This window comes from Myotis yumanensis, unplaced genomic scaffold (assembly GCF_028538775.1).
Source record: "Myotis yumanensis isolate MYYU_CA2020_CCGP unplaced genomic scaffold, mMyoYum1.0.hap1 SCAF_1, whole genome shotgun sequence".
Taxonomy (NCBI): Eukaryota; Metazoa; Chordata; class Mammalia; order Chiroptera; family Vespertilionidae; genus Myotis; species Myotis yumanensis.
Genome location: NW_027223752.1, coordinates 173,404,809 through 173,421,658, shown reverse-complemented (window position 1 = coordinate 173,421,658; position 16,850 = coordinate 173,404,809). Strand labels below are relative to the sequence as shown.

Sequence of the window (16,850 nt, the reverse complement as noted above, 5' to 3'; positions counted from 1 at the left end):
ATTTATTTTTTACAGAGAGGAAGGGAGAGAGATAGATAGTTAGAAACATCGATGAGAGAGAAACATCGATCAGCTGCCTCCTGCACATCTCCCACTGGGGATGTGCCCGCAACCCAGGTACATGCCCTTGACCGAAATCGAACCTGGGACCTTTCAGTCCGCAGGCCAACACTCTATCCACTGAGCCAAACCGGTTTTGGCTACTTACTAAAACCTTGATTTCAGTACTTTACTTTTGCTTTAAAAAGTTAAGAGAATAGAGATTATCACAGTTAATTTTAAAAGTCATTCTTTTTCAGTGGGTAATCTGCTGGTATTTGTGAATCTTTCTTCTCCCCTCTGTTTTTCTTCTTATACTGTCTCATTATTTCCATTATTAAGTAAAACTAAGAATGAAAGAACATTTATTTGCTTTTCACAAGTTATTATTTTCCATTATTAAAATGGAATGTGAGAGTTTGTATTCAGTATAGTTTATAGAAATAAAACAAATTGTGTTATAATCCCTGATACCGTGAAATCTGTAATGGAAACAAACATTTAAAATGAATTGCCTGTGTTAAGGTACCAGAAGTTGTTTGGGAAGTTATATAGACCACCTAAATTTCCCTGGTCTATAGTAAAAAATGGATATGCACCAATTTAGTTCAGCCCAGTTTCATACTCTGTTCCCAGCTGTACTGCTCTTACCCCATTTTTTCCCCTTTATTTCCTAAGATTTTTAGAGTTTATGTCATGAGTCTTGTGCCCATGTAATAGCTAGGTTATACATCACCACCAAAGTAGAGCATGTATGCCTCAGAATACTTTTTCTCTTTTCAGTGGTCTTACTGGAGCCCATGAGTTAACAAATCATGTAGTATTATTTTTATTGACACAACTAAGTATCAAGTTCATATCACATTCCTGGTAGTATGAGTATGGGTTACTATTATACTCTCATAAAACTAAAGTACATAATTTTCTAGATTAGGAGGGTCTGTCAGTTGCCTTGCCTAATAGATGAAAATAGGCCCAGACCATAGAATATCAATGAGAAGTTTTAGGATAATGGAGAAAAGAGAGCATCTTACAGGCATTGTATACAAAAGACTGAATCTGTACCCATCAATTATCTCAAAACAACACTGGCAGCCAGAAGAAAATGGAGTTATAATAAAGACATTGTCAAACATGAACATCTCAGAAAATTTGTATACTTCATAATTTTCCTCTGGAAACTGCTGTAAGATGTGTTCCACCGTTACAAGGTATTTAAGTTACGAAATAAGACAACATAGGAATCTGGATACAAGAGATCCAACAGAAAACAGAAATTCCTGGCAGTATGGTGACATGAGAACCCCAAATGGTCTGTGTTCAAAGAGCAACCAGTCCAGATTGGGACAAATCAGAAGGCTGCTGGCATCAGAGTTGGGGAAATTCATATAGGACATGAAATTGACCGAATGCCTAAAGTGAATGGGCTCAGTAAGAGATGATTAGACACTGATGGAGAGTTTAGAGTTAAATTAATGATAAGAACTTAGAAAAGTAAGCAAATTAGAAAACAATAATTGCAGGGGAAATGAAATAGTATATTATTAAAGCACTAGTAGTTGATATAACCAAAATCTACACTAATAAAAGAGAAACATGGTAATTGGCGTACAACCGCTACCCTTCCCATTGGCTAATGAGCGTATCCTTATGCAAATTAACTGTCAGCCAAGATGGCGGCCGGCAGCCATGCACTGAAGCGAGCAGGGAGACTTGCTTCCTCCAGGAACTGCAGACTCCAACCCAACGTTCCCGCCTCACTTGCCGGACTCTCAACTGCAACTCTAAGCAACTATTACTATGTTGCAAATAAGAAGCTAAACAAAACAGGCTTTCAGTCAGCCCCGGACCGAAACATTGTATCCATGTTTTCAGCAGCGAAGCCTCAGAGCTAAAGCTAGCACAGAATAAATAAAAAAAAAGAAAACAAGGAGTGGTTGGGAGCTTTTAGTCAACTGCCAGTGGGAAAACAGCCCTCAGCCCCTCAGCCAGCCTGGCCAGACACCCCAGTGGGGACCCCCACCCTGATCCAGGACACCCTTCAGGGCAAACCAGCCAGCCCCTACCCGTGCACCAGGCCTCTATCCTATATAGTAAAAGGGTAATATGCCTCCCGGCACCGGGATCAGCGGAGCAATGAGGCTCCCGGCACTGGGATCAGCGGAGCAGCGAGGCTCCCGGCACCAGGATCAGCGTGACAGGGGGCAGCGCCCAAACCCCCTGATCAGCCCTGCTCTGTGCCTGATGGGGGGGAGCTCCCCAATCCCCCGATTGCCCTGCGGCTCTGTGTATGACAGGGTGCAGTGCCCCAACTCCCCTATCGGCCCTGCTCTGAGCCTGACCAGGGGCTGCACCTAGGGATTGGGCCTGCCCTCTGCCACCCGGGAGCAGGCCTAAGCCAGCAGGTCGTTATCTCCCGAGGGGTCCCAGACTGTGAGAGGGCACAGGCCGGGCTGGGGGACCTCCCCCCCCCCGAGTGCACAAATTTTTGTGCACCGGGCCTCTAGTTACATTATAATTACATTAAGAATATGGAGGTATGTGGTTTAGACAGGGGCGAAAAAGAAAGCTGATGCTTTATCTTTCATAATAGAAACTCAATAAAAAAATTCCAGGATGTTCACTGTACCCCCCAAACAGAGAGCAACCAGTGTAGATTGAATTTGTTCAGAATTTTTTTGAGAGAAACTTCTAGATAAATTAATAGGATATCTGATACAGCAAACTAAATTAGAAGAGAATTGGAGAGAAATGGAAATGGATTTCAGTTGTATTTTGGAGGCAGATTGGCAGACCTTGGTAATCCATTGGTTGTAGAATTGAATGAGAATAAGTCATCAGTGGCTCCCAGGTAGAATATTCATTTACCATGTTAAGTCTGGAGGAAGAACAGAAATCAGGGTAATATCAAAAGTCCACTTTAGATATTGAGTTTGAATGCTAAAGATATTTAAGTGGAGATGTCAAATGGTCAGTTAAATAAGTAGCCTGGAATCCAGAAGAGGGGTAGAGAGAGATGATTGTGTAATTAGCAACATTCAAAGACTGTTAATACAATGGAAAAAAGTTAGATTGCCTAGGGCAGTGGTTGGCAAACTGCGGCTTGAGAGCCACATGCAGCTCTTTGGCCCCTTGAGTGTGGCTCTTCCTAAGCCTTAGGAGTACCCTAATTAAGTTAATAACAGTGTATCTACCTATATAGTTTAAGTTTAAAAAATTTGGCTCTTAAAAGAAATTTCAATCGTTGTACTGTTGATATTTGGCTCTATTGACTAATGAGTTTGCCGACCACTGGCCTAGGGTAAAATAATGGACCAAAAAGGTAAGAAAGCAAAGGATCATATCCCAAGGAACTGGAATTTATAGAGGTCTGGAAGGAACAAGCAAAGGACACTGCAGAGAGTAGGTGTGGACCCAAAACTGGCTTGAAGTGAGTTTAGGAATTAATGCATGTGAGTTAAGAAAGCAGAGAGAGTGTATGTTAAACAATGCTATTAACTTGTTTGTGAAAGTGAACACAGATGGATGGTATTTGAAGAAAAGTGGAGTAGAGGGAAGGTGTTTATTTTTTTTATATTGCTTTTTTATGTGAGGCTCTAGAATGGAGGAGAGGTTGGATATGTGAAAGAGACAAGAATGAATGGGACCCCAAATACATGTGAAGAATTCATTGGCTTTTAGCAGTAGGCATATCAGGATTAGTGCAAACTCACACCACTTTAATGATATAAAGATAAGTCACCTTTAATTCAACCACTTAAAGTTCAGTCTGTTCTGAGTACTTTTTCTTTGACAAAACCTTGAAACTGAATTTAAAACTTAGTAATTTTATTGTTGCTATGTCATGCTAGTGAACATTTTTATAGTCTTGACCATAATTGGGTTAGAACATTTTCTTTAAAGCCTTAGACATTTTTTCTTTTCAGGGGCATTAGAAAGTGGATTTGATTATTCCTGTATTTGAAGAATGTTTATCAGTAATGGTATGCAATGACCAAGTATTGGAAATAATAGGAAACAAACAATTTCTGGGTTTAATTTTATTTGCTTACCATAAATTTTCCTTTTTTTTTTTTTAACAGAGTCCAGTAAAGAACAGTTTGCCAGTACAAACATTGCTGAAGAGTTGGTAAAACTCTTCAAGAAACAAATAGAACATGATAAGAGGGAAATGATTTTTGAAGTTCTTGCTCCTTTGGCAGAAAATGGTGAGAAAATAAATGCATCTCTTGATTTTTTTTTTATCGTTTCCATTTTTTTCTAACATTATTTAATTGCTAGCTATTTAATTGATTTATTAATGATGCAAGTTTGAATTTGGATATTTCTAACTTCAGCTACATTATCTACTTCATAATTATATCTACATTGGCCAAAGCTACTGTCCAAGTTCGTTCAACTTGGAAGTCTTGGCAAAGATGGTTCTGTAGCTTACACATTCTTATGCTGATCTGAAAAAGGCAGCTGAGAGCCTGAAACCCACTTTTGTACCCTTGCAGAGCAAAGGGGATAAAAGTTGGAGTTCTAGGCCTGTCAATAGTATAGACACTGGTAAACTACTTCTGTGTTTGGGCAAGAAAAAAAAAAATCTTAAGGAATACACCTTAGGAATAAGAGTGATCCAGAATAAATAAACCATTCCATATGAATAATTTTTCAAATACAGTGTCTAGCATATAATCAAAGAGGACCAGACACATGTGGAGACAAGACATTATAAGCAAGAACCAGCACTAAGAACAGGCAACAGCAGCAAATCTCCAGATATTGGAATTATTAGACATTGACTCAAAACAGGTATGCTTATGATATTCAAAGCAAGCTTGAAAATTTTAGAATGAAACTGAAAACTCTAAAATATGACATGACAAATTTGAAAGAAAAAAAAAAAACAATTGGAAATTCTGGTATTGAAAAATACAACCCAAATTAATGGATGGAAATGACAGATTAAATGTAGTTGATTTGGGGAACTAGTGAAGATAGATTGAAAGGAAGTCCAGAAAGAAAAGAACCAATATGCATAAAACAGAATAAGAGGTACAGGGGATAAATGAACAGCTCTCATATACATTCTGGGAATTCCCAAAAGGGTGGGAGGAGGGTAGAGATCAGAGGATGTATTTAGAGAAATTTTGGTAGAGAATTTCAAAAAATTCAAGAAGCCAAATGAATCTAAAACATGATAAAAATAAATTTACATCATATTGAAATTATAGAAAAAAACAATGACAAAATCTAAAAGTAGCCAGGAAAAAATAGCTTATTTTAAAAGGGCAACTGTTCAACTGACAGCTAACTTCTCAATAGCAACAATGAAAACCAGCTGACAGTGAAACAACTACTTCTATGCACTGAAAAAAAATGTCAGCTTGTAATTCTAAACTCAGTGAAATACCCTTCAAAATTGAAGGCAAAATAAAGTTATTTTCAGATGAAAAACAGAAAGTTCACCACCACTATATAGTCACTAAAGGAAATTGTAATGGGTGTTTCTGAGAGGAAAATGCTTCCAGAAGGAAGGTTCTAGATGCACAGTAGAATAAAGAGCAAAAACCTAGTAAGTAGATAAATTTCATGAACGTTGATTTTATAAAATAATAAAAATAATTTATGGTGAGGTTTAAAATATATATGTATATAATTTAATATATATCAGAAAATAAACATAAATATTGAAGGAAGTGAAAGATGTTAGAGACCCTTGTATTAATTAAAGGATGGTGTGGTATTGGTGCAAGAATGGACAAAAAGACCAGTAGAAAGTACCAATAGACTCTGATTATTCAAAGATTTCAACTTTTAATATGCCTGCTAAAATAATTTTTTAAAACCATCTGTAATTATCAAATTAATGGAAGAATTTATGGAAAGATTTTTAGTGAAGCAAAGATAGATGGAAAGGAAGTCTAGAAAGAAAAGGAAAACAATAAGGATATAGAATATGTGAACAACATGGTTAAGAAATTGGCTTAATAGACATATTTCAGAACACTACCCAACTACAGAATCCTTTCTTTTCAACTACACATGAAACGTTTTAAAACATAGTTATGAAACAAGTTTCAACAAATTCAAAGGATTGCAGTCTTGCAGAGTATGTTCTCTGACTTAAGTGGTTTGTCTAATAAAAAAAATATAACTAGGAATTCCTGATAAGATATTTAAAAATACACTGCTAATATTTAGGAGGTCAAAGAAGAATCATGATGGAAATTAGTAAATTTTCTGTAATGAAATTGAAAAGACTATCTCAAATCTTATGTGATGTAGGTAAAGCCATACTTAGACGGAATTTTTTTTTTGCTTTAAATGAATATATTAGAAAAGGAAAAAGTAAGAGCAGTGAGCTTAGTATTCATTTCAGAAATTTAGGGGGAAGGAAACCAATGAAGCCAAATAACATAGAAAGAAGGAAACAAAGAGCTGAAATTGGTAAGATAGAAAATACATAATGAATACAAGCATATAAGTCATCAAAGTTGAGTCTGAAGTAAATTAATAAAACTTGTAAATCCCTCATAAGTTAATCAGAAAAAAAAGAGAGAAGACACATAATGAAAATCAAGAATGTAAAAAGAGATCTTACTACTGATCTTACAGAAATTATTAAGAGGATGTTATGAACAAGTTGATGCCAATACGTTTTAAAGTATGGATGACACAAGAAGAAATAGAAAAACTGAGTAATCTTAAATTTTTCCAGAGAATAAGAAAAGCAGATATACTCACCAATTTATTTTATGAGACTACTGTAATCTTTATACCAAATAGATAATACAAGAATGAAAATTAAAGCCAGTTTCACCATGAACATAGATCCAAATTTCCCCTTAAAATTTTAGTAAATGAAGCCCAGTAATATATTTAAAATTTATCCTCAAAGCAAATGGGACTTATTTTGAAAATGCAAAACAGTTTAATAGTGAAAATGTAATTGATATATTTTATTACATTAAAAATTAAAGGGGAGAAATTATATGATCTTCTTAGATTAAGAAAAGCATTTGATACAATTAACTGTGCATTCATGATTTTTAAAAACTTTGCAAATCAGCATTAGAAGAGAATGAAAAGGATATATACCACAAGCCTACAGAAAACAATATAATGATGAAAACAAAAAGCATTTCCTTTCAAATTGGGAATAAGAAGGATCATTCCTATTTCTAGTCATTATTGTAGGAACTGTCCAGTACAGTAGAATAAGAAAGAAAATATATAGGAGATATAAATAAAACAATATTTATAGATTATATGGTTTATGTCAAAAATCGAAAAGAATTCATAGATCAATTTTTAAAAATTAATCAAAATTAGATTGCTAGCCAAAACAAATGAAAAAAATCAAAACATGGTATTATTGTGTACCAGCAAAGAAAATAGGAAATGCATTTTTAAAAATATGTTTTACCATAGTATAAAATGTTAAATGCTTTAAGAATAGACTAGTAAATGTTTAAGATCTCTGGCAGAAAACTAGGAAATCATCAAGAGAAATTAGAGAAGATCTAAATAAATTGGAAGCTATATCACTTTTATAGATTGGAAACCTCAGTGCTCTAATGATGTTATATCTACCCATCTTGGTCTGTAGACTCGATGAAGTTCTAACCAAAACCCCAAACACCAGGAATAGCCAAGATACTGTGAAAGAGAACAAGGTAGCAGAACTGTTTCACTGCATAAAACTCTAATCATTAAAGGACAGTGTGGTACTGGTACAAGGATGGGCAAAAAGACCAGTAGAACAGGGTAGCCCAATGACAAATGGATACCTTAATAGATGTTTATTTATTAGGGGTAAAAAGAATTCACTATAAAACAGTATGGAAAGTATAGTCATTTCAATCAGCAGTGCTGGGAATATGAAAAAAAAAACAACTGGAGAGACACCCCCACTTTATACTATATTAAAAAATTATACTATATTAAAAATTAATTTCAGATTATTGACCTATATGTGAAAGTTAAACCAGAAAGTTTATCTTAAAATATAATGTAGGAGAATATCATCAAAATCTTGGAGTCCGGATAATTTTCTTAGGTCACAACAAACTCTAACCATAAAGGAAAAAAATTATTAATTTGGACACCGTTAAGAATAAAAGGAAGACAGTGGGGGAGAGAAAATATTTACAACATATAACCAAGAGAATGTGTACAATATATTAAAACTTCCACAGATCATTAAGAAAAATGTAGAAAACCTAGTGGGGAAAACTTGAGTAAGTAGTTGAGAAAAGATAAAATCCAGTGGCTATTAAACACATACAAATATGCTCAACTGGTCACCTCATACACCAATTCTAGGTCAGGGTACATACCTAGATTGCTGGCTCTATCTATTTCTCTCTCCTTTTCCCTCTCCCTCTCTCTAAAATCAATACGCATATCCTCGGGTGAGGATTAATGCTCAACTCCTTAATAATCAGGGAATGCAAAATACAATACTATATACCCACTAAGATGTCTGATTATACCAAGTGTTGATGAAGGTTTGTAGCAGTAGGAATTGTCATCAAGTGCTGGTGGGGTGTAAATTGGTACACTTTAGAAAACAGTATCTACTGAGTTGGAATCATGCATTCCCTATGATCCAGAAATATGTGCACTAGGAACCATTACAGGAATGTTCATAGCAGCATCCTATTTAATAAAAGCCTAATATGCAGATCGACAGAATGGCAGAATGACCGGTCGCTATGACATGCACTGACCACCAGGGGACAGACGCTCAGTGCAAGAGCTGCCCCCTGATGGTCAGTGTGCTCCCACAGGGGGAGCGCAGCTCAGCCAGAAGCCGGGCTCAGCACAGCAGCAGTGGCGGGGAGCCTCTCCCACCTCCCCTGCAGGTTATTGGTAAGGAGCAAGGGGTTCTGGACTGCGAGAGCCCTGACTGCGAGAAGGATGTCTGCTAGATTAGGCCGATCCCCCTGGGCAGGCGGACATCCCCCGATGAGTCCCGGACTGTGAGAGGGTGCAGGCTGGGCTGACAGACACCCCCCACCCCACCCCAGTGCATGCATCTCGTGCACCAGGTCTCTAGTTATTTATAATGATGAACATTGTAAACAACTCATATCCATTAACAGTAGAATACATAAATCATGGTATATTTATATAATAGAAAAATATATAGTTAAGAAACAAAATGAAGATACTTAAAACCAATAATGTAACCTAGCTGGTGTGGCTCCACAGTTGAGTATCAATCTAACCAGGAGATCACGGTTTGATTCCCAGTCAGGGAACATGCCCGGGTTCTGGGCTTGATCCCCAGTGTGGGGTGTGCAGGAGGCAGGAGATCAATGATTCTCTCTCATCATTGATGTTTTTATCTTTCTCTCCCTCTCCCTTCCTCTCTGAAATCAATAAAAATATATTTTAAAAATAAAACAAATCTTATAAACAGATGAAAAGGAAAAAGCCAACACTGGAAAACACATATTGTAAGATTTTATGAATGTAAAATTCAAAACAAGGTAAGATTATTGTAGTTTTTTTGCTTTGTTTTGTTTTTTAATATATTTTTTAAATTTTTTACAGAGAGGAAGGGAGAGGGATAGAGAGTTAGAAACATTGATGAGAGAGAAACATAGATCAGCTGCCTCCTGCACACCCCAAACTGGGGATGTGCCTGCAACCAAGGGACATGCCCTTGAAAGGAATCGAACCTGGGACCCTTCAGTCTTCAGACTGATGCTCCATCCACCAAGCCAAACCGGTCAGGGCTAGTGTAGTTTTTAGAAGTGATTATTTGGTGAAACAATAAAGAAAAGTATGGTTGTAAGATTGCCATAAAAGTCAGGGAAGTAATTTGAGAGAGATGGATGGAGGGGAGAGATTAGTGACGGGAATGCCCAGTGTGACTTCCTGGATTGTTGGCAATTAATTTTTTTTTCAAACTTTTTTTCCTTTATTGATTTTTAGAGAGAGACAAAGGGAGAGGGATAGCATCTATGAGAGAGAAACTTCATCAATCGACTGTCTCCTGCATGCCCTCTATTGGGGATGGGGCCCACAACCTGGGCATGTGCTCTGACCAGGAATTGAACCCATGACCTCTTGGTTCTTGGGTTGCTCAACCACTGAGCCAAACCAGTCGGACTGAATTTCTTGGTTTAGGTTGTAGTTACATGGTTATTGGTTATTTAAATGCATATTTTTTTTGCACTTCTCTGCATTTGTGGAATTTTTTTAACCATTGAGAAAAGATTTTTAAGTGTGTGTGTGTGTGTGTGTGATGCATACATAGATGCATGGGTACATTAATGCATATATATGCAAAGGGTGGTGATAAAGGTAGATGTTCTTAGACAGAATGACATTGATAGGTGTGTGATGGGCTATCTGCTGTAGCAAATGTCTTGCTAATCCTCCTTAATAAGGCTATTTAAATCTCCCAGGGGTATATGTGTGAGTGTGTGTCTGTGTGACAGTGATTACAGTCAAACTCTGAGAGGAGAGATCTCTAAACTTTAATCATGACAAATTTTTAATTTTCTAAATGCCTTAGCTCTTATTCTCTAGGGAGAAATTTGTTTTTCATCTCATTTGTTAGTTTGGCCAAATGAAAGTTTTATTATGACCTTCAGTCAGTTTTTATGCCGGAGAATTACCTGTAACCTGCCTTGCAATGTTTCAACATAACAATGTTTTTATTATTTGTTTCTCCTCTACCACCTTCACTTCTCTTTTATAACTGTGCAGTAGATTGAATGACACCTTTGAAAACTTATTTCTGGACTATCCTTAGCATATCATCTTTGGTTTTCCTTATATGCAAAGGAAAGTGATTCCAACATTTCAATTGGGATTTTGTATGATTCAAGAGTTGTTTTTTGAGTGTTTTTAAGGCTTTTTCATCATGGCTTTCAATTCTAGTCACTGCACATTTCTAGCCCTAGCATTCTGTAACCAAGGAAACGCCCTACTTTCAGCATGGCACAGTGCAAATGTACCTTTTAAATAAATATTCCAGGTTGAATATTCTGTGTATTTGGAAATAATATAAAGATCAGTTGTCCTGGTAGTTTAAAAAACAACAAAACAAAATCCTCAAGTTTTACACATTAAAATTGCCTGAAAGAAAAAGTCTTAGGTATAAAAAAGTATTTTTTCTCCCAAATAACAACCATTGTTGTAGAACCTATACTTAAAATAAAATCCAACTGAGAAATAAAACTTGTGTAAGTTTAAAATTTCTGTGTAAAAAATGTATTTCTAAGTAGTATTAGATATACCCAAAGCATTTAGGTAGGCCAGTTTAGGTTAAAATACAAAGATGAATGAGGTGTATATAATATCTACTCTAATGGCAAAGGCAGATATGAATGTGAATATAAAATCTTCAGTGATGTAATTTTTTTTAAATATATTTTATTGATTTTTTACAGAGAGGAAGGGAGAGAGATAGAGAGTTAGAAACATCGATGAGAAAGAAACATTGATCAGCTGCCTCCTGCACATCTCCCACTGGGGATGTGCCCGCAACCCAGGTACATGCCCTTGACCGGGATCGAACCTGGGACCTTTCAGTCCGCAGGCCGACGCTCTATCCACTGAGCCAAACCGGTTTCGGCCAGTGATGTAAATTTTGTAATGAAAAAGTATTTGTTATTAGGGGAGTACAAACAAAATTTATTTGATGTGGGAGTAGAATTTGCTATGAAGATAATTTTTAAAAATACAACTGGAATGTAAATTCTCTAATATTCCTTATTTTGTTGGTAATCCATCAGAAAGCTTGAAAGTTATTGTTTTCTTTAACCTGTCGTTATGGAAATTTTAAAACCTATTCAGATATACAGAGAACATAGTATAATGAACTACCATATATATCCATCACCCTAGAAAGTTTCAAATTAAAAAAACCTGAAGCTTTAAAAAAAAAACATTTAAAATTCAGAAACTGCCCTGGAAAGATAACATTTATACAAGTATGAATCCAAATATACTTGTGATATAGCTTAAAATTTACTAATAGCTCTTTACTTTTAAATAATTTATATTTAAACTTCATTAATGGATCCATTTTAACTTTATGTAACAGTTATGTGTGTTTTAATTTAAACAGTGTGGGATATCTTATTTATTGACTTTTAAACATGAGCATAATATCTAGAATAACAGTGGCATGATAGTACTTACCTTCAGAGCTGAAAATTTGTTTAGGAGCTTCCAGATATTGTGAAAGGTAACAATTTCAATTAGAAAAATGAAATAAAGCTTCTCTGTGTTTAGGCTGCACTGTCAGACACTGCCTTTTGAAACTCTAATCTTCTAGCAGCGGTTCTCAACCTGTGGGTCATGAACAGTGAAAATATGTCCTGCATATCAGATATTTACATTACGATTTATAACAGTAGCAAAATTACAGTTATGAAGTAGCAACAAAAATAATTTTATGGTTGGGCATCACCACAACATAAGGAACTGTATTAAAGGATCGCGGCATTAAGAAGGTTGAGAACCACTGTTAGGGTGTGTTATCTAAATTATGCATTTTCTTGGTTTCTTGTAATTCTTCATAATGGATTGCTTATCCAAGAATTCCTATTTTCATCTCAGGTTTTGGTTATTTTGTTCACATTATTCTTTAGATGCTATTAAACTACAGCTGGTTGAAGCAGGCTTGGTAGAATGTCTACTAGAGATTGTTCAGCAGAAAGTGGATAGTGACAAAGAGGATGATGTTGCTGAGCTCAAAACTGCTTCAGATCTAATGGTTTTATTACTTCTTGGAGGTGAGTTGTAATTTATACCAATCAAAGAACATGTTTGCCAGATTCTTAAAAATTTATTGTCTCTTTTGTAAATGCTATATAAAGCATTTTTTCATTTTCCTATCTCATTAAATCCTGTTGATGTGATGATTTTGAAATCTTAAACATATGGAGAGGACTAGAGATAATAAGCCTGGAAAAGAGGAGGCTTCACTGTTTATGTATTATGTATGTATGTATTGATTTATTTTTAATATATTTTCCTTGATTTCAGAGAGGGAGAGGGAGAGAGAGAGAGAGAAACATCAATGATGAGAGGGAATCATTGATCTGCTCCCTCCTGCACGTCCCACACTGGGGATCGAGCCCGCAACCCGGGCATGTGTCCTGACCAAGAATTGAACCATGACCTCCTGGTTCATAGGTCAACGCTCAACCACTGAGCCTTGACAGCTGGGCTTCACTATCTTTCACTATTTAAAGAGCTGTCATATAGAAGAGACAGCTGTAGCACCAAAGTACTAAAAGCCAGATAGTTACTTGGGACTTAGACTAGAAGAACTCTAAAGTTTCTTGTCCAGTCTCTACTAAAATGATTCTTATTGTAAAAAGAATCATTACTTTTCCCCTTATTAATTCTATCATTTTTGAAGTATATAGTTTCCCCATTGGCTATTTACTTAGAAATATGGATTTGTTACTCATATTTATTTTCCTCTTATCTGTTTGTTTCATTTACCTACAGATGAATCCATGCAGAAATTATTTGAAGGAGGAAAAGGTAATGTGTTTCAAAGGGTGTTGTCCTGGATTCCATCAAATAACCACCAGCTGCAGCTTGCTGGAGCGTTGGCGATTGCAAATTTTGCCAGAAATGGTAAGCATATTGCTGCATTTTTAAAAAATTTTCTTTGACATTTCATGTACTAAAACCAAACAGTTTAGAATTACATGTAGTATATATGTGTACCGCTACCTTAATTTTTCAGAGATATGAAATATTTATAGTGACTTTCTAACAAATTATATATTTTATGGAATTAAACTAAGTTCTAGTAGTTTAAAGATCTTGAAATGCCCTGCCAGCGTGGTTCAGTTCGTTGGGCATCATCCTATGCACAAAAATGTTGCCGGTTCAATTCCCCGTCAGGGCACATGCCAGGGTTGCAGGCTCCATCCCTGGTAGGGGGTATGCAGGAGGCAGATGATATATGTTCCGCTCTCACTTCCATGTTCCTCTCTCTCCCTTTCCCTTCCTCTCTCTAAAAATCAATTTTTAAAAGTTTTATGTGTGTTTTTTTTAAGAAAGAAAGATCATGAATATTGATCATGAAGTCCTTTAGAATACTCTGCACTTCAGAGATTGATAAACTTGAGTCCCATTCTAATTCACATCTGATTTAGAAGGATAGTCTCTCTTGCCTGGTGACTTTATTTTGGATTTAATAATCTGAATTTTCATTATAGGGTTATTGTACCTCAACTTAAACTTTTATATCTATAAAACTTGTGTGGCTAATTCTCTGGTTTAGGGTAGAATAATTTAGCTTAATATTTCAGAGGCACCAGACTTGCATATTTATTTTTGAAGTCTGGTCTAGGAATATGAGTTACTTTTGTGTTTAGTTTGATTTTATTGCAGAATGAACTGTTGTTATATTATAGTGGATGACTTATTCCATTTTCATTTCCTTCTTTTGGGGAACCATCATTAACTCCTTAATGATGGAAATAAGACTGGCAAAAGATTAATAATTGTTGAAGCTAAATATGGGGTATAAATAGTGGTTTATTTTAATATTCTTTCTGTTTTATAAGTGTTTCAAAAATTCTATCAATGAAAAATAATTTAAGTAACAGCAATGATAACAAAATATAGAATACTGTCTCAGTCACATTGGCAAAACTCAGGCATGCTTCACTATTGGTGGACATTTTAAGCATGTGGTTTCTACTTATCTTCTGATATGTTTAAGCTAGAGAGTTTTCTTATTTTAAAAATTCTATTTTAAGAATCTTTTAATCGGACTTCTCAGTTAAAAAAAAAATTATAAATCTGAGGGATAGTTAGATTTTTCTGTGGTTCCATTTTCACTAATGTAGATAATGAGTAGGCATCGGCATTACAAAATATTTATAGATGTTTGTACAGAGGAAGAAAAAAATGCTTTATTTTTCTTCAGATGGAAATTGTATCCATATGGTAGACAATGGAATTGTAGAGAAACTTATGGATTTACTGGACAGACATGTAGAAGATGGAAATGTAACAGTACAGCATGCAGCACTAAGTGCCCTCAGAAACCTGGCCATTCCAGGTAAGACTGAAGGATGGAAGGCAACGATGTAAGAAATAAAATCTATTGTTTTGGTAAGACTTTTACTTTATGTGATTTGTAGATCTGCCCTGACCAAGGAAAAAAATCTTCAAATTGTTTACATTTTTTTTACTGATACATGAAGATAAATTAGTTTTCTGAGACTGTACAAGCATAATTTTGCCTTTGTTTAGATCATTCAAATAATTCTATTACCTTCTGTGAACTCCTAAGATTTTCATTATATTGTACACTTTTTAAAGCACTTCAGTTTAGGTAAGATAATGGCATCAATTAACAGAGTCCCCTAAAAAATGACTTTAAAAGTTTGTATTTTCCCGCAAGCATACAATTTTTTAAAAATAGCCCTAATGTGCCCTAACCAATTAGGCTCAGTGGATAGAGCATCAGCCTGCGGACTGAAGGGTCCCAGGTTCGATTCTGGTCAAGGGCATCTACCTTGGTTGCGGGCACATCCCAGTGGGGGGTGTGCAGGAGGCAGCTGATCGATGTTTCTCTCTCATCGATGTTTCTGACTCTCTATCCCTATCCCTTCCTCTCTGTATAAAAATCAATAAAACATATTTTTAAAAAATAGCCCTAATATGTCCTTTTGGATTAAAGACTTAAGCCATGGAATCACATTATCATTGGAAATAATACAGGAGATGATTTAAAATGTTCTTTTATTTTAGTTTCTAAAAATAAATTTCTAGTTAGGTAAAATAATATAACTATGAAGATATAATCTATATGAAATTAGTTTGTTTCATATAGCAGATGATGTTTATTAATGACTATACATCTATGTTAACACAGCTGGTCAAGAACAGAGGTAAAAAGAAACAAAGTTGAGGAATTGTGCTTTTTATAAATAGAAGGCAACATTATCAGGTTTCCATTACAAACTATTTAGGTAATTGTTTTGAGGTTAGGTTTGATTTTGTATATTATGCTCCTATAGACAAACAGGACCCAAGATTTTTTTTAAAATAGAAAAAATATAAAACATAGGGCCTTAGAGATAATAAGACCTTCAGTAAATATTTATTGAATTGAATGATTATCATCAAGAATGCTAACATCACTTTAATCATGGTCTTTTTTTTTTCCCCTCTCTCTCTCCAGTTGTAAATAAAGCAAAGATGTTATCAGCTGGGGTCACAGAGGCAGTTTTGAAATTCCTTAAATCTGAAATGCCCCCGGTTCAGTTCAAACTTCTGGGGACATTAAGAATGTTAATAGATGCACAAGGTAAAAGAAATGCTTTCCCAAGATGTATTTTTGCTATCATAATCTCAATGTGCTTCTAGTTGAAAAGGATTTGTTTTCAGCTTTCAGAATTATGTAATCATAAAGATAAATAGCAAAATGAAGACAAAAAGAGATTGGTTTTAGAACCCATTCATTAATTCTCATGCTTGTCATAATTGGCTTTAAGTGGAAACTATATGGCTTCTATTAGTACATGTGATCCTAATTTTAGGTTGATTTATTAGCAGTTCCTAAGAGTTTTTGTTTTTAGCATTCCATACCCATTTTTACCTCGTCTTCAAAATCATCATGTTTCAGTATAATAACAAATTCTTTAAAAGTTTGCTTTGCAAACAGGGAGATTATTTTTCTGTGTACAGAAACAGCAATGAAAACTTGGAATTAATTATGTTTATTTACTTATAAATTTTTTCTCTATATTGATTCCTTTGAGTCCTTCTAAAAATGCTTTATTATTGACAGAGTACTAACAGACTACCAGGCTGACCTG

General features: G+C 35.3%; 1 protein-coding gene across 5 annotated transcripts in view; it reads left to right on the top strand.

Annotated features, from left to right (window-relative positions):
• The window catches only part of RAP1GDS1 (Rap1 GTPase-GDP dissociation stimulator 1), a 136,926-nt gene that overhangs the window by 104,855 nt on the left and 15,221 nt on the right, over window positions 1-16,850 (top strand). For all 5 annotated transcript variants that reach the window (XM_070392405.1, XM_070392415.1, XM_070392401.1 and 2 more), the window contains 5 exons: window positions 4,122-4,247; window positions 12,645-12,788; window positions 13,513-13,644; window positions 14,951-15,085; window positions 16,214-16,339. In XM_070392405.1, coding sequence (XP_070248506.1) covers window positions 4,122-4,247; window positions 12,645-12,788; window positions 13,513-13,644; window positions 14,951-15,085; window positions 16,214-16,339 — 663 coding nt within the window. The remainder of the gene's footprint in view (window positions 1-4,121; window positions 4,248-12,644; window positions 12,789-13,512; window positions 13,645-14,950; window positions 15,086-16,213; window positions 16,340-16,850) is intronic.